This window comes from Pongo abelii, chromosome 17 (assembly GCF_028885655.2).
Source record: "Pongo abelii isolate AG06213 chromosome 17, NHGRI_mPonAbe1-v2.0_pri, whole genome shotgun sequence".
NCBI classification, from domain to species: Eukaryota; Metazoa; Chordata; class Mammalia; order Primates; family Hominidae; genus Pongo; species Pongo abelii.
The window spans coordinates 24,336,749-24,363,564 of NC_072002.2; the positions used below are offsets into that span (position 1 = coordinate 24,336,749).

The 26,816-nt window shown below is 36.8% G+C and overlaps 1 protein-coding gene across 10 annotated transcripts in view; it reads left to right on the forward strand.

Moving 5' to 3' along the window:
* Positions 1-26,816, forward strand: part of LOC112129950 (ankyrin repeat domain-containing protein 62-like) — a 118,156-nt gene that overhangs the window by 23,058 nt on the left and 68,282 nt on the right. For 8 of the 10 annotated variants that reach the window (XR_010137552.1, XR_010137554.1, XR_010137555.1 and 5 more), the window contains exons 9-19: positions 26-59; positions 331-472; positions 7,882-8,095; positions 9,694-9,877; positions 11,018-11,941; positions 13,303-13,455; positions 15,787-15,857; positions 16,200-16,278; positions 17,101-17,145; positions 17,770-17,928; positions 22,771-22,894. Coding sequence is in view for 1 of the 10 variants with exons in the window: in XM_054537625.2 (XP_054393600.2) it covers positions 26-59; positions 331-472; positions 7,882-8,095; positions 9,694-9,877; positions 11,018-11,941; positions 13,303-13,494 (1,690 nt within the window). In the remaining 9 variants the exon portion in view is untranslated. Of the gene's footprint in view, positions 1-25; positions 60-330; positions 473-7,881; positions 8,096-9,693; positions 9,878-11,017; positions 11,942-13,302; positions 13,510-15,786; positions 15,858-16,199; positions 16,279-17,100; positions 17,146-17,769; positions 17,929-22,770; positions 22,895-26,816 lie in introns of those variants that run through there. The other 2 variants (XR_008515812.2, XM_054537625.2) reach the window with 2 other exon arrangements.

Below are 26,816 nucleotides of genomic sequence, written 5' to 3' on the forward strand. Positions count from 1 at the left end.
TGGAATTTTTTGTTTTTTTTTTTAGGCTTGCAAGGAAAACCTGTAATGAAAAGAGCAAGGTATTATAAAAGTAAATTGTCAAGAATGCTGTTGAACATACCTTAAAAAAGATCACGGTAAAAAACAGAAAATCTTTTGCTGTAAAGACATTGACTTTGATAAAGCAGCGGTAACCATTCATAAAAGCACCCTTTTAACCAAAGTCAGTTATTTTAAGAAGTACCTGTGTTTTTGCTCATGTAAAAAGATGAATAATTCCCGCTGGTGTATATTTAGTATATGCTATAAATATTTTGAGGGCATTTTGAAACAGTGTTATTTATTTTATAGGTTAAAAGCCAAATATATTTCAGGGATGATCTTAATGACATAACTGGGTCATCTGAAAAAACCTCAGAGGATGATGAGTTGCCTTACTCTGATGATAAGAATTTTATGTTACTCATTGAACAAAGTGAAAAGGAGTGTAAAGGTAGGACCAATGCATAAATATAAGACTCTTTCCCTATCCTATAGTAATTTATGCACATATTGCTTAGCACTGTACCATAGAACACTGATGTGTTAATAGGGATGTTCATCTCGGAAATATGCTTCTTGTGAACATAGAATGAGACCTACTCTATCTTGTATACTCTTAGCCAAAGAGCTGTGATCATTCCACTGTACCTTTCTCAGTGTGAATGACACTCCCAATCTATTTGTTGACTCTGCTTCTCTTCTATGCCTTTACCCAGGGTCAGGTTGTCATTATCTCGTACCTGGAATACTGTGATAACCTTACGACTCTTTTCCCTACTGCCCCACCTTCCAAAGCCATGGTCTATTCTGCAATCATAATTATATACATTTTTAAAATTCACATCTGATCATGTTACCTGCTTGCTTAACACCCAACTGCCACTTGTCATTGCTATAAGGTAAAGATGACAATGCTCTAGCTTTATACTGCTTCATTTCATACCCTTGTTTCTCTGTGTGTCACAGTCAGTGCCCCAGGTGTTTGCTCCTACAGTCAGTAGCTTCAGTGAGGTATAACTGATACATGTTAAAGTTCACATATGTAAAGTGTATAGTTTGATAAGTTTTGACAGATACATACACGTGTGAAAGTGTCACCATAATCAAGATAGTTATCCATAATCCACAAAAGTGTCCTATGCTGCTTTATGTTCCCTTTTTAGAAAAAGCTGCCAAATTGTTTTCAAAAAAAGTGTACCATTTCCATCTGATCAGCACAACAGGACAGTTGCGGTTACTGTGTTGTCACACTAAGTATTGCGGTATTTATTTGTAGCCATTCTTATGGGTGTGGTTAATATGCATGATCCTAATGACTAAACATGTTCACCTCATATACCCAAACTTTGTTTCATGTACAAAATTATTAAAAGAATTTTTTTAATTACCATCTGTCTTTGTGAAATAGTATTTTGTGTTTAGACTTGGGTCCTATCGCCAAGATATCTCATTATGTAGATGCAAGTATTCCAAAATCCAAAACCTGAAACACTTCTGGTCCCAAGCATTTTTAATAAGGGATATTCATCCTGTACCAGTGGCCAACTGTTTTGGTTACTGTTGATGTATAATAATTGTTGAAGTTGATTTTTCTGTTCTTTGTTGTGTTTTGCTTATGCTAGATTTTGCATTTCCACATGAACTTTAGAATCAGCTTGTCAATTTAAAAAAATTTAGAATCACCTCGTCGTTTAAAAATGTCCAGCAAGTGCTGGCTTGTTGGACATTAGGTTAGAATTGTGTTGCATTTATAGATTAATTTATGGAGAATGGACTTCTTAACAATAATGAATCCTTGTACTCTTTAAAAAAAATGGATGTCTGCATTTATATAAGTCATATTTAATTTTCTCAGTAATATTTTGTAGTTTTTAGTGTATGTCTTTCTGTAGTTTATCAGATTTATCTGTTTCAGTTTTTGATGTAGTTGTAAATCATATGCTTAAAAATTTAGTCTGATTGTTTATCACGAGTGTATGGAAATACAGTTGATTTTTGTATGTTGGTTTTGCATACTTCAATCTTACTGAACTCACTTATTAGTCCTGGTACTAATAATACTCACTTATTAATTCTTGGTAGATTTGATCAGATTTTCTACATAGACCAAAGATTTTCAAACCTTTTCTTTTTCAAAGTACCCTCTTATTAAAGACTTGTGGCAAAAGGGGTCTCTGTTGTAGCTGATAGACTCTGCCATTGTAATATGAGAGCAGCCATAGACAACCTGTATAATTAATGAACACAGCTGTGCTCATTGACGAAGACAAGAAGCTGGCCCACAGGTTAGAGTTTACCCAAACCTATTGTGTGGTCATGGTTGTGTACAAAGACAGTTTCATTTATTTTTTCAACTGGGATGACTTTTATTTCTTTTTCTTGCTTGACTGCACTAGCTAGAATCTTCAGAACAATGCTGCATAAAAGCAGTGAAAGCAGACATTCCTGTGTTGTTCTTCATCTTCTGGAGAACATATTCAGTTTTTCACCATCATACATGTTAGCTGTAGGTTCATCATAGATGTTCTTTATCATGCTGAAGAAGGTCCCTGGATTCTTATTTTGCTAAGACTTTTTCATTTTTACAAAATCAGAAATGAGTGTTGAATTGTATCAAATGCCTGTATCTGTCGAGATGATTCTGTGGATCTACTGTTTTCCGTTAATCTGGCAAATAACAACGATGTTTGAATGTTAAGCCAACCCTGCAGTCCTGGGAAAAAACCCCATTTGTTTGTGATGTACTGTCCTTTTATTATACTGTTGGATTCAATTTGCTAAAGAAGTTATGATAAAGTCTTTATTGGTTTATTATAAAGACTTTATTTATCAGACCAGTTTTATGTTCACAGCAAAATTGTGAGGAAGGTACAGAGATTTTTCAAATACCTTCTACCTGCACACATATGTAGCCTCCGTCCTTATCAGTAGCTCTCCCCATAGTGGTGCAGTTGCTATAATGGATGAGCCTACATTGGCACATCAGAATCACCTGCAGCCCGTAGTGTGCATTGTACACTGGTGCTGTACATCGTATGGGTTTGGTCTTAAGGTACACTGACATGTATGTGTGTCATATACATTATTTTCACCTCCCTAAAAATCCTCAGTACTCTGCCTGTGTATCCTTTCCTGGTGTCCCTCATCCTCTGGCAGCCACTGATGTTTTTACCATATCCATAGTTTTACATTTTCCAGAAAGTCATATAGTTGGAATCATACGGAAAGTAGCCTTTTTAGGCCGGGCACGGTGGCTCACGCCTGTAATCCCAGCACTTTTGGGAGGTCAAGATGGGTGGATCACCTGAGGTCAGGAGTTCAAGACCAGCCTGGCCAACATGGCGAAACCCTGTCTCTACTAAAAATACAAAAAGTAGCCGGGTGTGGTGGCGGGCGCCTCTAATCCCAGTTACTCAGGAGGCTGAAGCAGGAGAGTCGCTTGAAGCTGGGAGGCAGAGGTTGCAGTGAGCCAAGCTTGCGTCATCGCACTCCAGTCTGGGAGACAGAGTAAGGCTCTGTCTTTAAAAAAAAAAAAAAAAAAAAAGAAAGTAACCTTTTTAGGTTGGCTTGTTTGACTTGGTAATATGCATGTATGGTTCCTTCATGTATTTTCATGGTTTGATTTGTCATATCTCTTTAGCATGGAGTAATATGCCATTGTTTGGCTGTTTAACCACAGTTCATTCATTCACGTATCGGAGGATGTCTTGGTTGTTTCACAGATTGGTTCAATTTTTACATTCATGCTCATGATGGAGTTTTTATTGGTAATATCATTGTCTGGTTTTGGTTCAGGGTAATGCTAACATTAAAGAGTGAATTGGGGTGTACTCTTTTTTGTTTCTTTTTGGAGAGTTAGTGTTGAGTTGTATTATTTCTTCTGAAAATGTTTAGTGGAGTTCACTGCCATAGCTAGCTGAGTTTGAATTTCTTTTGCTAGGACGGTCCTCAGCTATGACTGAAGTTTATTTTTTATATTTAGGGCAATTCAGGTTATTTATTGCTTCTTGGTTAAGGTTTAGTAATTTCCCCTTTTAAGGAATTTGTTAATTTTATCTATTTTGTTATGTTTACACATAAAAATTATAATGTCACCTTTTTTTTTGTTTGTATCTGTACGGTCTGTAATCATGTGACATTTACTCATTTCTGAAATGAGTAATTTGTATCTTCTCTTCTTCCTGATCAGCCAGGGTAAATAGAGATTTCTCACATTTATCAGTCTCCCAAAGTGTTTGGTGTTGCTGATCTTCCTTTTTTTGTTGTTGTTCTGAAACCAATAGTATAACAAAATACCATAGACTGGGTAGCTTCTAAACAGGAGAAAATGATTTCTTACAGTTCTGGAGTCTGCAGAGTCCAAGGTCAAGGTGCTGTCAAATTTGCTGTGTGGTAAGGAACCTTCCCGGATCATAGATGTGTTCTTTTTCTCTGTGTCCTCACATGGCAGAAGGGGCGGAGGAGCTCTCTGGGGTGTGTTGTAAGAACACTAATCCCATAATTAATGGAATAAGAACACTAATCCCATTCATGAGGGCTTGGCTCTCATGATATGACTACCTCTAAAAATCTGCCCTTTTGATTAGGTTTCAGCATATAAACTTTTGAGAACACAAACATTCAGACCACAGCAGGTGGTTTTGTTTTTTATCCTTCTGCTTGCTTTGGGTTTAATTCTCTGATTTTATTCTATTATTTATTTATTTATTTATTTTCATTTTCTTAAGGTAGAAGTCAGGGTTATTGATTTGAGACTCTTCTAATATTGACATTTAATGCTAAAAATTTGTATTTAAGTGCAGTTGTTGCTGCATTCTACCAACCCCGATATGTTATTTTTTCATTTTTATTCAGTTCAAAATATTTTCTTTTTTCATCATCTCTTTGAACCAGGGTTATTTAGATGTGTGTTTCTTGGTTTTCATGTATTTGAGTATTTCTTAGCATTATTTTTGTTATTGGTTTCTAATATCATTGATTTGTGGTTAGGATATGTACTTTGTATGGCTTACATTCTTTTTACTTAATCTTTTTAATGAGATTTATTGTATGGCCTAAAACATTGTCTATTTTGGTAAGTGTTCCATAGGTACTTTGTGTGGCGATTCCTCAGGGATCTAGAACTAGAAATACCATTTGACCCAGCCATCCCATTACTGGGTGTATACCCAAAGGACTATAAATCATGCTGCTATAAAGACACATGCACATGTATGTTTATTGCGGCACTATTCACAATAGCAAAGACTTGGAACAAACCCAAATGTCCAACAATGATAGACTGGATTAAGAAAATGTGGCACATATACACCATGGAATACTATGCGGCCATAAAAAATGATGAGTTCATGTCCTTTGTAGGAACATGGATGAAATTGGAAATCATCATTCTCAGTAAACTATCACAAGGACAAAAAACCAAACACCGCATGTTCTCACTCATAGGTGGGAATTGAACAACGAGAACACATGGACACAGGAAGGGGAACATCACACTCTGGGGACTGTTGTGGGGTGGGGGTAAGGGGGAGGGATAACATTAGGAGATATACCTAATGCTAAATGACGAGTTAATGGGTGCAGCACACCAGCATGGAACATGTATACATATGTAACTAACCTGCACATTGTGCACATGTACCCTAAAACTTAAAGTATAATAATAATAATAATAATAATAAATAAAATAAAATAAAAAATAAAAAAAAGAAAGGCATGGTGTTGTTTAAGTCTGCTCTATTCTTGCTAATTTTCTGCCTCCTTGTTCTATCACTTCCTGAGTAAAGGGTATTGAAACCTCAGATTACCTAGAAATTGTCTATTTCTTTTTATAGTTCTGTCTACTCTGGCCTCATGTATTTTGAATTTCTTATGTTATTAGGGGCATAAACATTTAGGACTATTATATCTTCTTGATTAACTGAAACTTGTATCATTGTGACATGACCTTATTTATTGCTGGAAATTGTTTTGCTATGAAATCTACGTTGATATTAATTGAACCATTTCTTCTCAGTAGTCTTCTGTCAAGTATTAGCACATATCTTTTTCTATTCTTGCAGCCGATTTATGTCTTTACATTTAATGTACATTTCTTATAGACAGCATGTAATTGGGTATTGCTTTCTTATCGAATCTGTCAGTCTGCTTTTTAATTGAGGCTTGTAGACCAGTTTCATTTATAATGTGATATTCAATATAGTTAAGTTTGTCTGTCATTGTGCTGTTTGATTGCTGTTAGTCTCGCTATTATTTGTTCCCCTTCTTTTTCTGCTTTCCTTTAGATTAATCAGCTATTTTCTATGATTTAATTTCATATTTCTTTTTTGGTTTTTTATATATAACTCCTTGCTATCTCAATGGTTTATTTAGGATTTATAGTATGTAATTTTAACCTATCATAGTCTACCTTCAAGTAATGTCATACCACATCATAGATGGTATAAGAAAATGAGAATGGTACACTTTTATTTAATTATTTTGTCCCAGACAGTTCCTTCCTGAATCTGTGGGAATATGGATTTTGCCAAGTTTAGAATGTTTTTGGCCAATTATTTTTCAATTTTCTTTTCTGTCTTTGTTCCTTTCTATTTGGGGATTTATATATTAGTTGCTTGAAGGTTTCTCATAGTTCGTCATGACAGATTTACAATTGTGATCTGTGTTTCTTTTCCTCCACTGTAGTTTTTACCTCTGACATTGTAATTTACATTTCTGCAAGTGTGGTTTGATTTTTAAAGAAATACCTTTCATGCCTCCACTTATTGTCTTGAGCTTTGTTTGGGGTACAGTGATTTACTTATAAACAGAATTCTTTTTGTTCTTGCTTTTAGATTTTGAGTAATTTGCCACTCCTGAGGCAAGAGTTTTCGGATTATTTATTGTCCTGTGAAGTATGAGTGTTTTGGGCCTGGCTCTTGGGATTGGACCCTCTTCTGGGCACTTTGTGAACAACAGGCTTGGTTTCTCCTCATCTTTCTCTAGCGTGTCCCCCCACCGCTCGCCACCCCTTGGTCTTAGGAAGTTTCCTAGCACACATCCATTTTTTTCATTATTCCACTAAATACTTCAGAGGGGACCTCTGCAGATCTCCAGGGTTTGTTTCCTCTGCTGCTTTCTCCTCTCCAGTGTTCTGTCCTGTGATTTCTCTCTGCTTTTGTTTTACCGGATTCTTAGGGTCACCGCCCCAGCTCAGGGAATCTATGTCAGATTTTCTCGCTTTGTCATGGCCTGGGAGCTCTGTCAACAAAAGAAGCTCTGTCAACAAAAAGGCCTACATTTGTTTCCTGTCTTTTAGTGATGACCATCTTCGTTATCTGAAGTCCACTGTGTTGAAAATCATTGTTGAATATATTTTGTCTGTGTTGTTTTTGGTTGTTTCAGGTAAGGAGGAAAATCAGCACCCGTTGCTCCCTCTTGGCTGTAAGCAGATTGCCGCAGAGCTCCAGCACGTGCAGCAGACTAGCCAGAGTGCTTTGCTTCCTCCTTTGCTCAACCGCTTCCTTCTCATTTTTTATTTCTCAGTGTATCCTTCTCTTCCTCAGGGAAATCTCCCCTGAGCCAAGTATAGGTCAGATTCTCTTACGTGACTAAAACAACTATGTATTCTTATAGCATCTCTCCGAATTTGTAATTGTCACATTTTTGTCTGTGTTCTTTACTACACTTGAAGCTAAACAAGATCAGATGTGTTTTCTGTTTTATCTGAAGAGCTTTCTGAAATATTTTCCACATTGCAAGCACTTAATATGTACATATTCATTCAGTGTATGAATGAGTGCCATGTTGAAATGCATAGTCCTTTATATTTAAAAACCTACCCATGTATTTTATCTCTGTTTTGTCTTCTCCCGCTTACAGATTTTGTTAGCCTATTGAAAATCAAGAATGCAACAGCTGCATGTGAAGGATCAATAGAGGATAAAAAAGGTTACTGTGAACAACTTAAAGTAAAATTTCAAAAAATGAAAAATAATATTAGCATACTACAAAAGGTACTATCTGAAACAAACAAAACCAAATCACAGTTAGAGCATCAGAATCTTGAAAGGAAAAAAAAGCTCTGTAATTTGAGGTATCACATTCTAGTTTTAAAGAAATATTTGAACTATTTATACTAAGGATATGTACGATAATTTTTGTAATAGCTGACTTACCTTCTAGGGTTTAATAGAGAAGAAAACCTCTTAAAATTGTGGAATGTGAAATTTTTGGATAAAAAATCACAAGTTAATTGTGAATACTTCTCTAATAATTAATTACATATTCCTTTAAATCATTATTTTAATGGCTATATAGAATTCCACCCTATGGAAATTTCATTATTTAATAAATTGAAATTGGGGTTTTTAATTTTTTGTATTAATGCTGTAAGAAACATCTTACATATCCATAGTTTTCTACATTTCTATTTCTTTACTTCGGATAAATTTTTCAAAATAGAGCTATCTGGTTAGAGTATAGGAGCTTTTTAAAAGAGATCTTTGATTACTATTACTAAGTTGTTCTTAAGAAAGTTTATAATTTATAATTTGAGTATGAAATGTATACTTTTCTCCACCCAGAGTAATTATTTTTAAAATTAACCAGTTTTTTTTTTTGTCCTTTCGAGACAGTCTTGCGCTGTCACCCAGGTTGGAGTGCAGCAGCGAAATCTCGGCTCACTGCAGCCTCTGCTTCCGGCTTCAAGCGATTCTTGTGCCTCAGCCTCCCAAGTAGCTGGGATTACAGGCACACGTCACCATGCCTTTCTAATTTCTTTTTTTTTTAAGTAGAGATGAGGCTTTGCCATTTTGGCCAGACTGGTCTCAAACTCCTGACCACAAGTTATCTGCTGGCTTTGGCCTCCCAAAGTTCTGGGATTACAGTGTGAGCAACCGCGCCTGGCCCAGTTTTACTCTTAATATGCAGCGAATGAAAAGTAAAATGGAAAGTGATTACTGATTAGCTTAGTGAACATCTGTCTCTGCTACAGAGTTTAAATTAATTCAAACTTCTATGCAGAAGGCAGATATTATTCTTTATTGTTTAGATATTAGATCTTGTCTTGTTTGAGAATGGATTTTAAAATTGTTTGTAAAATACATAGTAATCAACAGAATAAGTCAAAAGTGTTAGCAGAAAAAGAAACATAAAAGGTATGGGGTAACATCTTAGATTCCTTAGCTTAGTCTTGGATTATTGTCATCTGGAGATACACATTGCAAGAAGGCATCTGAAGGTGCTATCTTACAATGTAAATCATCTTTAGGGATACCTGCAGTATTTTATGAAGATGAAAATTTATTTCTGGTGAAGGTATCAACTTGTTTATAAAAAATAACTTTTTTTAAAATTAGCTAACTCTAAATGATTCATCCTGACTGAGGAGTAATTATTACTGTGTGAAGAAAAGGTAATTTTTAACTTGTAACTTTACCTAATAATTTTCAACATCCTTTTCCATAATATTTACTAGAATTACTAGTAACAGAAGCTAATCAATTAGCAGGATGTTCATTCCTTACTACCTTTCAATTTATATGTCTTCTTTGGAAGACATCGAAGTGAGAAATTAACATGAAAACTAGAAAGAAAAAATATTCAAGAACATGGGCACTTTATTAGGATAATAAACCAGCATATGAGTGTTTTGTTTTTAAAGGATTTTAAGATAAGTATATTTAACTACAGATTCATCTTACAACAACAAGAAGAAGAAAGAATAAAGGCTGAAGAGTTGTATGAAAAGGATACAGAAGAGTTAAAAATAATGGAAGAGCAGTATAGGACACAAACTGAAGTGAAAAAACAACTTAAACTGACTCTCAAATCATTGGAAGTGGCATTGAAGACTGTAAGAAGTAACTCAAATCAGGTAAATTAATGTTTGGTAAAATTTTACATTTCTAATTTTATTTAATTAATATTACTTAGAATATCCCTTTGACTTAGTTCTAAAACAAACCACAAATTTTATTTCGTCTAAAAATAAATGATACTTATAGCTACAATTATTTATTATAAATCTTGGCCTCAAAGTTATATTTTATTTCAGCTCAAAGACGTTTGGAAAACAATGATATCCCATAATATATATACTTAGTGATATTTTGTTGGTAAGTAATTTGTTCCTAGTGACATAGTTCGGTGTAGTTTTCCCTGTTTTGCATTAATTATGGTTTCAAACATTGTGAAAAGGAAATAAAAGTTATCATAATAGTATATAATCTCAAGATTTCCTAAGAAGAGCTTTATAAATTTTATCTTCTTTGGTGTTTTGAAAGAAAAGGTTTCTATTGTATTTGTATATCTACCCCCATGGAAGTAACTGTGATCTGGTGGAGGAGCACTAGAAGCAGAGTTAGAGGACCTAGGAAAAATCCAGCAGCTTGCTTCTATTTTTAACCTTTCCCTGCAGAATTGTGATAACTAAATGAATTTATTGATGTATGCATACAAAAGTGCTTAGTACAATGCCTAGATCTGTCATTTATCAATACATGTCATTGTTAAAACTGACTCTAAAAATGTAAGAAAAGTAGAATTATCTAAAATATTCACAGGAAAAAGAAACTTAAGGAATTTGGAAAATTTTATCTGTCCAGATATCTGCAGAGCTAAGGCTCTTACTATAGGGAAAGTAAAGGTTAGATGTTAGTGTGTAAACCCAGTTTCTAAATGTAATCATAGTTATTAATCATTTATGTTTTTGGGTTTGTTGAAATTCAGTAAAAGCCTTTTTTTAAAAAAAATCAGATTCTTAAAGAATTTCTAGTGGTTTCTTTTTTTTTTTGCTTTCATAGATTCATTGTCTTCAAATACGTTTTTGAACTTTTGAGAATTTATGCTCTAAAAGGTTTGAGGTTTTGATTCAACTTTTTTTTTCCAGTTGGATATCCAGATAGCAACTCTTTCATTGTATAAATGTACAGGTTATTACTTATTTAGTTTCAGAAGAAATCATAATATGTCATTTTATTGGTTGCTAGTTGAAAGTTTTCTTTGTTTTATTTAGAATTCTCATACTCATGAGAAAGAAAGAGACCCATGGCAGGAAAATCACTTGATGCGGGATGAAATTGCCAGACTCAGGCTGGAAATAGACACAATAAAACATCAGAACCAGGAAACTGAAAATAAATATTTCAAAGATATTGAAATTATAAAGGAAAACAATGAAGACCTTGAAAAGACTCTAAAGTTGAATGAGGAAACATTAACAAAAACGATAACCCGGTATAGTAAAGAGCTTAATGTTCTGATGGATGAGAATACAATGCTCAATTTTGAGCTAGAGAAGGAAAAACAAAGCACGCCAAGACTGGAAACAGAAATGGAATCATACCGTTGTAGACTGGCTGCAGCCCTATGTGATCATGATCAATGTCAGTCATCAAAAAGAGACCTACAGCTTGGTTTCCAGAGCACAGTGAATGAATGGTGTCATTTACAAGAAAATACTAATTCTCACATTCAGATTCTTTCTCAGCAACTTTCTGAAGCTGAGAGTACATCCAGTGGCCTAGAAACTGAGCTCCGTTATGAAAGAGAGGCTCTCAAAGAAAAGACGTTGGATATAGAACACATGCAAGGAGTCCTAAGCCGAACACAGTGTCGATTGAAGGACATTGAACACATGTACCAAAATGACCAACCTATTTTGGAAAAATACGTGAGAAAGCAGCAATCTGTAGAGGATGGACTATTTCAACTACAAAGCCAAAATCTGTTGTATCAACAGCAATGTAATGATGCTCACAAGAAAGCTGACAATCAGGAAAAAACAATAATTAATATCCAAGTCAAATGTGAAGATACTATAGAAAAACTTCAAGCTGAGTGTAGAAAGCTAGAAGAGAACAATAAGGTGTTGATGAAGGAATGCACTCTTTTAAAAGAAAGACAATGCCAATATGAAAAAGAGAAAGAAGAAAGAGAAGTAAGTATCAAGAAAAATAAGTATTTTTCAAACTTCCTGAAGTAAAATTTAAAGTATATTTGGTTATGGCTAAACACTGAATCTAGTTGAATATCAAAATATATACATGATAAACAGTTCTGCTATATCACCTTAGAACGGAATTTGTTTCCAGCAAATAAAAGTTAGAGCTAGGAGATGCTTTCCTTTGAGTAAAGACAATGTGACACTTAGGAAATTTTAAACGTTTCAGTTACAAAATGTTAATATAGACTAACATTTATAATGTAGTCTTACACTGCTGAAATAATTTTAATGTCTGTATGTTGCCACATTTTAGGATTATGATAAAGCAGATACAAAGAAATATTCATACCTAAAGTGTTATTTTGAAATAGATTCAATTAATTAGAATTCTTTGACAGTTAATTCCAGATTTCCCAGATGAACTAAAGTGTATTTCCTATTTTAAAATTATTCTTCCTCAATAGCTTTTAAAGTATCTTCGTTGGTATAATTTTATTTTTATTCACGTCAATTTGACTTAAATCTGAAAATAAGTCAGTCTCAAATTATATATTGATACAACCGTTCCATTCTTTAAAGACATCTTTCTTACATTATAATATGGGGAAAATGTGGTAAATGTTAGCCCAACCATATTTGATTTAATCTTCCCTCTGGCATTTATAACTTACTTTCAATTTTTCAGTCAAAAATATGGTCATAATTTTTATTTCAAGGCTCAATGACTCTCATTTGGATATAAGGTTGTCCAGTACAAAGATCAGCTTAGCTGTCTGTGATTTGTTAGTTTCACATTGGATCCTCATTTTAGACTAATGAGGGGTGGTAGGAACGGTGGGGGTAGGGAAGAGAGACATAGCAGCTGGGGTCAGTGAGGGAAGTGGAAGCCAGGTTAACTAGAGCCTCTAAGGCCATTGGAATGTAGTTTTCTTCTGAGATGGAAATCTATTGGAAGGATTTGAGCTGGTGACTGAATATGTGAGGAACTCTGAGGTTGCTTTGAGCTGCTGCTTATAAAAAAGAGGGAAAACATTGCAGTGTAAAATTCACTGCCACCAGTCCCACCCACATACCTGTATTTTTTGAGACCTCAGAAGGTTTTTAAGCATTGCACATTCATCAGTGCGCTGAATGTGTTGTATGAGTAACACAGCACCAGTTTGGGACAAAGATAACACCTTCTTTATCCTTAACTGGATTCAGTAATAAACAGGAGGGTGTTCACATGAGGAGGAGAAGAAGAATCAGTGTGTGGTGGTATTTTTCAAAGTGTATATATTAGAGTTAAATATTATTAACAAAATTTAATAATAAGGTGATATGTAAAATCAGTAACAAAAATAACATCTTACCAGGTAGTCGTGAGACAGCTTCAACGAGAAGTGGATGATGCCCTGAACAAACAATTGCTGTCAGAAGCTATGCTAGAGATTTCATCACAAAGTCGTGTTAATTTAGAAGATGAGACGCGAAGTTCAAAGAAGAAATTAGGCCAGATCAGAAGTCAAGTATGTATGAAACTTAGCATGTCAACAGTTACTCTGTAGCTGGTTAAATAATATCAAGTGTTTCAGGACACTAGTTTCAGTGGAGAGCTTTCTTTTGTATTTTCATTATAATTAATTTTATTAAAATTTGATTATCTTTATAATACACCCATTTCTCAATCTCTGCCATGTTTTATAATTATAAATATTTTTCTTACATTATTTCCCCTTATGAAAGTTGAGAATTACACATCATTTCTCACAGAAGATTAGAGAATTCTTTTTTCTTTTTACAGTATATTTTTAGTGATTTCTTTCATTGCCACGTGGAGACAAGCCAGATTAATTCAGAGGATAATGTCTAATGGAATGTTTCAGAAAATTTTCTTTTTTTAATCTCTACTTTTCTGTGTGAATAAAGACTTGTGCTGACTTATTTCATGGGTTTCTAGTTAACTGGTACAGAAAGGCCATTCTGCAGAATAAATTAGTATTTTGAGGAAAATCCTTACTCTGACTTTATATCGGGCTATAGTCATAGTCATGTGACTATGGACAGTTAGCATTTGCCAACATGTATGTGTCTACTTTCTCTTGTTTAAAACAAAAACAAAAAACTTTACAAATGGGGTTATAGAAGGTCAGCAAAGGGTAGGTTTGAGATGTTTGGGTGGGTCAAGTGGGCATTTTGACAACATGGCTTCTCCTTTGGCATGTCAATGGACATCTCTGCATTTTAAGATGACACTTTTAAATAAATTCTCTCCTAATGATGACACGAGCCCTGCCACTCAATAGGATAATCTATCTATTTTAATTATTTTTCTGTTTATTTTAAAATTTTCTTGTGGTTTCTCTGGAAAGGAAAGATGATGCTTAGTTTTAAATGTTAAAAATGGGTCGGGCACGGTGGCTCACGCCTGTAATCCAAGCACTTTGGGAGGCTGAAGTGGGTGGATCACCTGAGGTCAGGAGTTTGAGACCATCCTGGCCAACATGGTGAAACCCCATCTCTACTAAAAAAGATACAAAAATTAGCTGGGCATGGTGGTGGTGCACACCTGTAGTCCCAGCTACTCAGGAGGCTGAGGCAGGAGAATCGCTTGAACCTCGGGGGTGGAGGTTGCAGTGAGCCAAGATGGTGCCACTGCACTCCAGCCTGGGTGGCTGAGCAAGACTCCGTCTTAAAAAAAAAAGTGCGGCCGGGCGCGATGGCTCACGCCTGTAATCCCAGCACTTTGGGAGGCCGAGGCGGGTGTATCACGAGGTCAGGAGTTCGAGACCAGCCTGACCAACATGGTGAAACCCCATCTCTACTAAAAATACAAAAATTAGCCGGGTGTGTTGGCGGGCGCCTGTAATCCCAAGCTACTCAGGAGGCTGAGACAGGAGAATCCCTTGAACCCGGGAGGCGGAGGTTGCAGTGAGCCGAGATCGTGCCATTGCACTCCAGCCTGGGCCATAGAGCAAGACTCCGTCTCAAAAAAAAAAGAAAAAAAAAAGTGCAAGTTTTCTTGCTACAACAAAAATTAAATGCATACAGACAAAAAAGAAATGAAATTATAGTTGATATAGTGGTGTTTGGAATTGAAAAATATAAATGCTTACTATAATTTCCTATGTTTCCCCATTTTACCAATTTTGTAAATTTGAGTATCTGATAAAATATAAATTAAAAAAGAAAAATATTGTGTTTTAATCCTAGAGCATAGGCAGTAAACTTTTCTGTAAAGGGCCAAGTAGTATTATTTGAGACTTTGTGAGCCATAAGATCCCTGTTGCAACAACTCAACACTACAGTTACAGCACAAAAGTAGCCGTAAACAGTATGCAGACTGAAGGGGTGTGGCTGCATTCCAGTAAAATTTAGTTAAAAAACAGGTAATAGGGGCCGGGCGCGGTGGCTCACGCCTGTAATCCCAACGCTTTGGGAGGCCGAGATGGGCGGATCACGAGGTCAGGAGATCGAGATCATCCTGGCTAACACGGTGAAACCCCGTCTCTACTAAAAACACGAAAAATTAGCCAGGCGTGGTGGCAGGCGCCTGTAGTCCCAGCTACTCGGGAGGCTGAGGCAGAATGGTGTGAACCCGGGAGGCGGAGCTTGCAGTGAGCCGAGATGGTGCCACTGCACTCCAGCCTGGGTGACAGAGCGAGACTCTGTCTCAAAAAAAAAAAAAAAAAAAAGGTAATAGGTCGATTTGTCCTAGATTATCATTTTTTGATAAAATAGATTGTGATAGTCTAAAAACAGTATTTTATATATAACCATATTTTGTTCATTCATTCACCTGTTGATGGGCATTTGGGTTATTTCCACACCTAAAGGTTGTTTTTAATTCTTTGTTTTAGTTGCAAGAAATGCGGGATCAACACACAGAGACTCTAAGATGTGCTGAGGAGATGCCAGACCACATGCAAAAGTACAATTTAAAGCAACATACAAAATATCTTGAGTATTTATAAAGCAAATGAGTAGTGTAGTAGGAGAATTGCATCCGTTAAGATAATAAGGATGTCTGTGTGAAGCCAAGGAAAAATTTCAGCTTTAGGCTATTTTGAAATGCATAAATTTTCCACATTATTTTTAATTTTACACATCATCCACAAAACAAAGGTAGAAAAATAACAACAGTTTCTCAATTTTCTACTTTTCAAATGTCTCAGAATTTATATAATTATTCCTTCAGGTGTTTGTTCAGAATTTATATGATTTAAAAAAAAAATTATGTCTGAGAATAATTATTTTAAAATATATATTTTAGGCTTAAAATAGGAAATGCCATGTTAAAAATTAGAATGAAAAACCGAGTGGACAAAATTGAGCAGCTTCAGAAAATTTTGGTAAGTTCAAGTTCAATAAGTCAATCTCTTATTTTCTGTCACACTGAAAAGGAATTTTATTTTTCTAGAATATCCCTTGTCCAAAATGTTTGGGAGGACCAAAAGTGGATTTTTTCAGATTTTGGAATATTTGTATACACCTAATGAAATACCTTAGGGATGGTACCCAAGAGTAAACATGAAATACATTTGTGTTTCATATATACCTTATGCATATAGCCTGAAGATAATTCTACACAATGTTTTACTTTTTTTTTTTTTTGCCCGAGGTTGGGGGGTGCAGTGGGGCACAGAGTCTTGATCTGTCGCCCAGACTGGAGTGAAGTGGTGTGATCTCAGCTCACTGCAACCTCTGCCTCCCAGGTTCAAGCAATCCTCCTGCCCCAGCCTCCAAAGTAGCTGGGACTATGGGTGCGTGCAGCCACACCAGGCTAATTTTTGTATTTTTAGTAGAGATGGTTTCACCATGTTGGCCAGGCTGGTCTTGAACTCCTGACCTCAGGCGATCCACTTGCCTCAGCCTCCCAAAGTGCTGGGGTTACAGGCGTGAGTCGTCACATCTGGCCTGTACAGTGTTTTGCAAAAATGTTTTGCATGTAACAAAGTTTTAACTGTTTCCACCACAGCCTGTCACATGAGGTCAGGTGTGGACCTTTCCCGTTGTGGTATCATGCGTGTGCTCAAAAAGTTTCAAATTGTACAGCATTTTGGATTTCAGATTTTCAAGTTAGTGTTGATCAACCCTCCTTGACATACTATAGGGCTACATGATAATGTCTCTTGTTTAACTTAAACATTATTAATAATATTTGACTGTTTCAGATGCAGCAGGTATACAAGAAAACATAACTGCAGAAGTAGATGAAGGTATGTTGCCAAAAATTATGAATTAAATTTAAATCATGGATTTCTGAAATAAATATAAATAGTGAATGGGTTGCTTGGTTAACAAATACCACATTAAATACGTTTTCTTATACACATTACTGAAAGATGTGAAAACGTAAACATAACGAAAAGTGTATTTATGCCTCATTAGTTTATCATCTTCCATAGCTTTAAAAAAAGTCTTAAGAAGTCTGTATGTATCCCCTTTTTTTCTGGCTCTACACTTGTTTCCTCTCTATGGAACTGTCAGCTTGCCCACTGAAACTGTTCTCAGAAAACAAAGGTATCATCAACTTCTCAAGGTTATGGTAGTGATTTAAGGCCAAGAGATGCTAGACTCATGTATCAAGCAGTTACAGTTCATAAGCAGTCACTTGACCAGTCATTTTAAGAGAGACAGAGAGTGTGTGTGTGTGTGTGCGCGCGCACGTGTGTGTGTGTGTATATGTGTTTTATGTATACTTGGTTTCTGGACTCTTTTCTGTTCTATTGATCTCTTTATCTTTATGCCAAAATCACACCGTTACGATTTTTGTAGCTTTGTAATAATTCTTCAAACTGGGTTGTATTTTTCCTCTAAATTTATTCTTTTGTTTTTTTCAGAGTTACTGAGCATTTCTGTGTCATCTACATGCCATGAAAGTCTTAAAGTCAATTGTCAATTTCTACAAAATACCTGCTTGGATTTGGACTGTGATTGCGTTATGTCATGAGAAAGAATGAACATCTTAACAATGATGAGTCTCTCAACTCGTGAATAAGGTATTTTCTTAGATCTTCTTTGATTTTTCTCAAATGATACTTTTTAGTTATCATCGTACAGATATTTTGCATAGTGTCAGATATATTCCCAAGAATTTTATATTTTAATGCTGTTATAAATAGTATTATTTTAAAAATTTCAATTCCTAGCAGTTTATTTCTAACATATAGAATTACAATTGATTTTTATATATTGATCATGTATCCTGCAATCAGGATATTGATCTTTGGTGCCAGTAACATAATTGTTATGTTTTATATATTGATCATTGGTGCCAGTAACATAATTGGTTTCACTTGGTTTTCCACATAGATGATTATGTCTGTGAATAAAGATAGTTTTACCTATTTCTTTTCAGTCTAGATGCCTTTTGTTTTCCTCCATTTCTTCCTTCCTCCCTTCTTTCTTCCTTTTTTTCTTCCTTCCTTCCTTCCTTCCTTTCTTCCCTCTCCCAACTCCCTTTTAAAAAGTGATTACAGTGGCTCGAATTTGCAGTACAGTGTTGAATAGAAGTGGTAAGAGCTGACATGCCTTCTCGATCTTAGGGGAAAGTATTCAGTCTTTCATCATTACATAGAATGTTAGCATTAGGTTTTTTAAAGATGCCCTTTGACATGTCGAGGAAATTCTCTTTTATCTCCAGTTTGCTGAGATTTTTTCTTTAATGAAAAATGTTCAGTTTTCTCAAATGCTTTTTCTGCATCTAATACATAATCATATGGTTTTTATGTTGTTAATATAATTATAAGATTAATTGATTTGGGGGAGAAGGTTAAGTTGATATTTAATTTAAAATAATTTTTAAATGTAGTTTTTTCTTGAATTTTTTAGTTCAAATCTTGTATTCTGTTTAAAATGCTCTAAACTTTGTCAATTCTTTTTGAAAGTTCTGGTGAAATATACATAACATAAAATTTAGCATTTTAACAATTTTTAACTCCATAGTTCAGTGGCATTAAATACATTCACAATGTCATACAACAATCAGTATTATCCATTTCTAGAATTTTTTCATCATCCCTAATAGAAACTCTGTACCCATTAAATATCTTCCCATAATCCTTCCTTCATCCCTAGTAACCTGTATTCTACTTTCTGTCTCTATGAATTTACCTATGCTGGGTATGTTATATAAGTGAAATAATAAAACATCGGCTTTTTGTGTCTGGGTTATTTCACTTAGCATAATGTTTTCAAGGCTCATCTATATCGTACAGCATGTATCAGTAGTTTATTTCCTCTTATTTGCAATTAATTTTCTATTGCAGAGAAATACCACATTTTATTTAACAGTTGATGGATATTTGGATTGTTTCCAGGTTTTAACTGTTACGAATAATGTACTGTGGACACATATGTGGACATATGTTCCTCTTGGGTAAATACTCAAGTGGGAATCGAGGTCAAATGGTAACTGTGTTTAATCTCAAGGAACTGTCAGGCTGTTATTCAACACAGCTGTACAATTTTACATTTCCACCAGCAGTGTATGAGGGTTCCAATTTGTCCACATCTTTTCCAGTATTTATTTTTCATCTTTTTTATTATAGGCATTCTAGTGGTGTGAAGTGGTACCTCATTGTGGTTTTGATTTGCCTTTCCCTTTGATTTTGACCGTCCTTTCATATGGTTACTGGCCATTGTCTATGTTCTTAGATGAAAAACCTGGTCGTTATCCTTTGACCATGTTTTAATTGATTGCCTTTTTGTTGTTGATTTGTAAGAGTTCTTTATATATTCTGAACAAGAATGGTTTTTTTTTACACTTTTTTCATAAACTTTGTTCTAAATCTTGTATTCTTTATTGTTCTGTGTTTTAAAATTTTGTTTTATCAGCCTCTTTTCTCAAGAATTTACCATATATATTAGTACCATATTTCTGTATTCCAGTCTTGTTTTCATGATTTGCTTTCTTGCCCCAAAGAAAAAAATATATTCTCATTACCCAAATAATTTCCCACTTTACTCACACCCACTATTTTTCTGTAATCCACATTCTCTCCTGGGCAAAAGATTGGGAAGATTTATCTTGCTGAGGGAACTTCCTTTATATTGTTCAGGAATAGCTTTAATTAATTTTACATACTTGGAGACATCAGGAGAAAGCATGTATGTCACTGCTTTCCTCAGGAGCACTGGTTCACATGCCTTGAAAGGATTTAGTAGACCTTTAATAAATGGCGTAAGATACTAACAGCTGCCATGTCATTAAGCATCACATTTACTTATCAAGAAGAAAATAATTTAGAATTTACCTGTCAAAATCTACTACCAAGATGGCACGTATTTGACTAAAACTGCAGTGTTTGTCCCTGTTGACATAACTATAGTCCCTGCCTTTCTCATCTGTTTTTCCTTTTTTTTTTATTATTATACTTTAAGTTTTAGGATACATGTGCACAATGTGCAGGTTTGTTACATATGTATACATGCGCCATGTTGGTGTGCTGCACCCATTAACTCGTCATTTACATTAGGTATATCTCCTAATGCTATCCCTCCCCCCTACCCCCACCCCACAACAGGCCCCAGTGTGTGATGTTCCCCTTCCTGTGTCCAAGTGTTCTCATTGTTCAATTCCCACCTATGAGTGAGAACATGCGGTGTTTGGTTTTTTGTCCTCGCGATAGTTTGCTGAGAATGATGGTTTCCAACTTCATCCATGTCCCTACAAAGGACATGAACTCATCCTTTTTTATGGCTGCATAGTATTCTCTGGTGTATATGTGCCACATTTTCTTAATCCAGTCTAGCATTGTTGGACATTTGGGTTTGTTCCAAGTCTTTGCTATTGTGAATAGTGCCACAATAAACATACGTGTGCATGTGTCTTTATAGCAGCATGATTCATAATCCTTTGGGTATATACCCAGTAATGGGATGGCTGGGTCAAATGGTATTTCTAGTTCTAGATCCCTGAGGAATCGCCACACTGACTTCCACAATGGTTGAACTAGTTCGCAGTCCCACCAACAGTATAAAAGTGTTCCTATTTCTCCACATCCTCTCCAGCACCTGTTGTTTCCTGACTTTTTAATGATCGCCATTCTAAGTGGCGTGAGATGGTATCTCACTGTGGTTTTGATATGCATTTCTCTGATGGCCAGTGATGATGAGCATTTTTTCATGTGTTTTTTGGCTGCATAAATGTCTTCTTTTAAGAAGTGTCTGTTCATATCCTTCGCCCACTTTTTGATGGGGTTGTTTGTTTTTTTCTTGTAAATTTGTTTGAGTTCTTTGTAGATTCTGGATATTAGCCCTTTGTCAGATGAGTAGATTGCAAAAATTTTCTCCCATTCTGTAGGTTGTCTGTTCATTCTGATGGTGATTTCTTTTGCTGTGCAGAAGCTCTTTAGTTTAATTAAGATCCCATTTGTCAATTTTGGCTTTTGTTGCCTTGCTTTTGGTGTTTTAGTCATGAAGTCCTTGTCCATGCCTATGTCCTGAATGGTATTGCCTAGGTTTTCTTCTAGGGTTTTTATGGTTTTTAGGTCTAACATTTAAGTCTTTAATCCATCTTGAATTAATTTTTGTATAAGGTGTAAGCAAGGGATCCAGTTTCAGCTTTCTACATATGGCTAGCCAGTTTTCCCAGCACCATTTATTAAGTAGGGAATCCTTTCCCCATTTCTTGTTTTTCTCAGGTTTGTCAAAGATCAAATAGTTGTAGATATGCGGCATTATTTCTGAGGGCTCTGTTCTGTTCCATTGGTCTATATCTCTGTTTTGGTACCAGTACCATGCTGTTTTGATTACTGTATCCTTGTAGTATAGTTTGAAGTCAGGTGGTGTGATGCCTCCAGCTTTGTTCCTTTGGCTTAGGATTGACTTGGCAATGCGGGCTCTTTTTTGGTTCCATATGAACTTTAAGGTAGTTTTTTCCAATTCTGTGAAGAAAGTCATTGGTAGCTTGATGGGGATGGCATTGAATCTATAAATTACCTTGGGCAGTATGGCCATTTTCATGATATTGATTCTTCCTACCCATGAGCATGGAATGTTCTTCCATTTGTTTGTATCCTCTTTTATTTCGTTGAGCAGTGGTTTGTAGTTCTCCTTGAAGAGGTCCTTCACATCCCTTGTAAGTTGTATTCCTAGGTATTTTATTCTCTTTGAAGCAATTGTGAATGGGAGTTCACTCATGATTTGGCTCTCTGTTTGTCTGTTATTGGTGTATAAGAATGCTTGTGATTTTTGCACATTGATTTTGTATCCTGAGACTTTGCTGAAGTTGCTTATCAGCTTAAGGAGATTTTGGGCTGAGACAATGGGGTTTTCTAGATATACAATCATGTCATCTGCAAACAGGGACAATTTGACTTCCTCTTTCCTAATTTAATGCTCTTTATTTCCTTCTCCTGCCTGATTTCCCTGGCCAGAACTTCCAACACTATGTTGAATAGGAATGGTGAGAGAGGGCATCCCTCTCGTGCCAGTTTTCAAAGGGAATGCTTCCAGTTTTTGCCCATTCAGTATGATATTGGCTGTGGGTTTGTCATAGATAGCTCTTATTATTTTGAGATATGTCCCTTCAATACCTAATTTCTTGAAAGTTTTTAGCATGAAGGGGTGTTGAATTTTGTCAAAGGCCTTTTCTGCATCTATTGAGATAATCATGTGGTTTTTGTCTTTGGTTCTGTTTATATGCTGGATTATGTTTATTGATATTCGTATATTGAACCAGCCTTGCATCCCAGGGATGAAGCCCACTTGATCATGGTGGATAAACTTTTTGATATGTTGCTGGATTAGGTTTGCCAGTATTTTACTGAGGATTTTTGCATCAATCTTCATCAAGGATATTGGTCTAAAATTCTCTTTTTTTGTTGTGTCTCTACCAGGCTTTGGTATCAGGATGATGCTGGCCTCATTGGAATAGTTTCAGAAAGAATGGTACCAGCTCCTCCTTGTACCTCTGATAGAATTCGGCTGTGAATCCATCTGGTCCTGGACTTTTTTTGGTTGGTAAGCTATTAATTATTGCCTCAATTTCAGAGCCTGTTATTGGTCTACTCAGAGATTCAACTTCTTCCTGGTTTAGTCTTGGGAGAGTGTATGTGTTGAGGAATTTATCCATTTCTTCTAGATTTTCTAGTTTATTTGCGGCGAGGTGTTTATAGTATTCTCTGATGGTAGTTTGTATTTCTGTGGGATCGGCGATGATATCCCCTTTATCATTTTTTTATTGCGTCTATTTGATTCTTCTCTCTTTTCTTCTTTATTAGTCTTGCTAGCGGTCTATCAATTTTGTTGATCTTTTCAAAAAACCAGCTCCTGGATTCATTGATTTTTTGAAGGGTTTTTTGTGTCTCTATGTCCTTCATTTCTGCTCTGATCTTAGTTATTTCTTGCCTTCTGCTAGCTTTTGAATGTGTTTGCTCTTGCTTCTCTAGTTCTTTTAATTGTGATGTTAGGGTGTCAATTTTAGATGTTTCCTGCTTTCTCTTGTGGGCATTTAGTGCTATAAATTTCCCTCTACACACTGCTTTAAATGTGTCCCAGAGATTCTGGTATGTTGTGTCTTTGTTCTCATTGGATTCAAAGAACATCTTTATTTCTGTCTTCATTTCATTATGTACCCAGTAGTCATTCAGGAGCAGATTGTTCAGTTTCCATGTAGTTGAGCGGTTTTGAGTGAGTTTCTTAATCCTGAGTTCTAGTTTGATTGCACTGTGGTCAGAGAGACAGTTTGTTATAATTTCTGTTCTTTTACATTTGCTGAGGAGTGTTTTACTTCCAACTATGTTGTCAATTTTGGAATAGGTGTGGTGTGGTGTGGTGCTGAAAAGAATGTATATTCTGTTGATTTGGGGTGGAGAGTTCTGTAGATGTCTATTAGGTCCACTTGGTGCAGAGCTGAGTTCAATTCCTGGGTATCCTTGTTAACTTTCTGTCTCGTTGATCTGTCTAATGTTGACTGTGGGGTGTTAAAGTCTCCCATTATTATTGTGTGGGAGTCTAAGTCTCTTTGTAGGTCACTAAGGACTTGCTTTATGAATCTGGGTGCTCCTGTATTGGGTGCATACATATTTAGGATAGTTAGTTCTTCTTGTTGAATTGATCCCTTTACCATTATGTAACGGCCTTCTTTGTCTCTTTTGATCTTTGTTCGTTTAAAGTCTGTTTTATCAGAGACTAGGATTGCAACCCCTGCCTTTTTTTGTTTTCCATTTGCTTTGTAGATCTTCCTCCATCCCTTTATTTTGAGCCTATGTGTGTCTCTGCACATGAGATGGGTTTCCTGAATTCAGCACACTGATGGGTCTTGACTCTTTATCCAATTTGCCAGTCTGTGCCTTTTAATTGGAGCATTTAGTCCATTTACATTTAAGGTTAGTATTGTTATGTGTGAATTTGATCCTGTCATTATGATGTTAGCTGGTTATTTTGCTCGTTAGTTGATGCAGTTTCTTCCTAGCCTTGACGGTCTTTACAATTTGGCATGTTTTTGCAGTGGCTGGTACCAGTTGTTCCTTTCCATGTTTAGTGCTTCCTTCAGGAGCTCTTGTAGGGCAGCCCTCGTGGTGATAAAATCTCTCAGCATTTGCTTGTCTGTAAAGGATTTTATTTCTCCTTCACTTATGAAACGTAGTTTGGCTGGATATGAAATTCTGGGTTGAAAATTCTTTTCTTTAAGAATGCCAAAGCTGGGCACGGTGGCTCACGCCTGTAATCCCAGCACTTTGGGAGGCTGAGGAGGGTGGATCACGAGGTCAGGAGATCGAGACCATCCTGACTAACACGGTGAAACCCCGTCTCTAGTAAAAATACAAAAAAAATGAGCTGGACGTGGTGGCAGGCACCTGTATTCCCAGCTACTTGGGAGGCTGAGCTAGGAGAATGGTGTGAACCCGGTAGGCGGAGCTTGCAGTGAGCGGAGACCGCGCCACTGCACTTCAGCCTGGGCGACAGAGCAAGACTCCATCTCAAAAAAAAAAAAGAATGTTGAATATTGGTCCCCACTCTCTTCTGGCTTGGAGAGTTTCTGCCAAGAGATCAGCTGTTAGTCTGATGGGCTTCCCTTTGTGGGTAATCCGACCTTTCTCTCTGGCTGCCCTTAACATTTTTTCCTTCATTTCAACTTTGGTGACTCTGACAATTATGTGTCTTGGAGTTGCTCTTCTTGAGGAGTATCTTTGTGGTGTTCTCTGTATTTCCCAAATTTGAATGTTGGCCTGCCTTGCTAGATTGGGGAAGTTCTCCGGGATGATATCCTGCAGAGTGTTTTCCAACTTGGTTCCATTCTGCCCGTCACTTTCAGGTACACCGATTAGACGTAGATTTGGTCTTTTCACATAGTCCCATATTTCTTGGAGGTTTTGTTCGTTTCTTTTTATTTTTTTTTCTCTATACTTCTCTTCACGCTTCATTTCATTCATTTCGTCTTCCATTGCTGATACTCTTTCTTCCAGTTGGTCGCATCGGTTACTGAGGCTTGTGCATTCGTCATGTAGTTCTTATGCCTTGGTTTTCAGCTCCATCAGGTCCTTTAAAGACTTCTCTGCATTGGTTATTCTAGTTATCCATTCGTCTAATTTTTTTTTCAAAGTTTTTAACTTCTTTACCATTGGTTCGAACTTCCTCCTTTAGCTCAGAGTAGTTTGATCTTCTGAAGCCTTCCTCTCTCAACTCATCAAAGTCATTTTGTGTCCAGCTTTGTTCCGTTGCTGGTGAGGAGCTGTGTTCCTTTGGAGGAGGAGAGGCGCTCTGATTTTTAGAGTTTCTGTTTTTTCTGCTCTGTTTTTTCCCCATCTTTGTGGTTTTATCTACCTTTGGTCTTTGATGATGGTGACGTACAGATGGGTTTTTGGTGTGGATGTCCTTTCTGTTTGTTAGTTTTCCTTCTAACAGTCAGGACCCTCAGCTGCAGGTCTGTTGGAGTTTACTGGAGGTCCACTCCAGACCCTGTTTGCCTGGGTATCAGCAGCGGTGGCTGCACAACGGCAGATATTGGTGAACCGCAAATGCTGCTGCCTGATCGTTCCTCTGGAGGTTTTGTCTCAGGAGTACCCGGCCATGTGAGGTGTCAGTCTGCCCCTACTGCAAGGTTCCTCCCAGTTAGGCTACTAGGGGGTCAGGGACCCACTTGAGGAGGCAGTCTACCCGTTCTCAGATCTCAAATCTCAAGCTGCGTGCTGGGAAAACCACTTCTCTCTTCAAAGCTGTCAGACAGGGACATTTAAGACTGCAGAGGTTATTGCTCTCTTTTGTTTGTCTGTGCCCTGCCCCCAGAGGTGGAGCCTACAGAGGCAGGCAGGCCTCCTTGAGTTGTGGTGGGGTCCACCCAGTTCGAGCTTCCCGGCTGCTTTGTTTACCTACTCAAGACTGAGCAATGGCGGGCACCCCTCCCCCAGCCTCGCTGCCGCCTTGCAGCTTGATCTCAGACTGCTGTGCTAGCAATGAGCAAGGCTCCATGGGTGTAGGACCCTCCGAGCCAGGTGCGGGATATAATCTCCTGGTATGCCGTTTGTTAAGCCCGTTGGACAAGCGCAGTATTAGGGTGGGAGTGACCCGATTTTCAAGGTGCTGTCTGTCACCCCTTTCTTTGACTAGGAAAGGGAATTCCCTGACCCCTTGCACTTCCCGGGTGAGGCGATGCCTCGCCCTGCTTTGGCTCACGCATGGTGCACTGCACCCACTATCCTGCACCCACTATCCAGCACTACCCCATGAGATGCACCCAGTACCTCAGCTGGAAATGCAGAAATCACCTGTCTTCTGTGTCACTCACACTGGGAGCTATAGACTTTGTGAAATTCTTGTATTGTGTTACTCAACTCCGTCAGGCCTCTTAGTGGTGGTGTTTTTTTTTTGTATGGTGGCCATTTCATCCTTCAGCTCCTGTATTATTCTATTGTGATTCTCGGTTTCCTTGCATTAGGTTTTG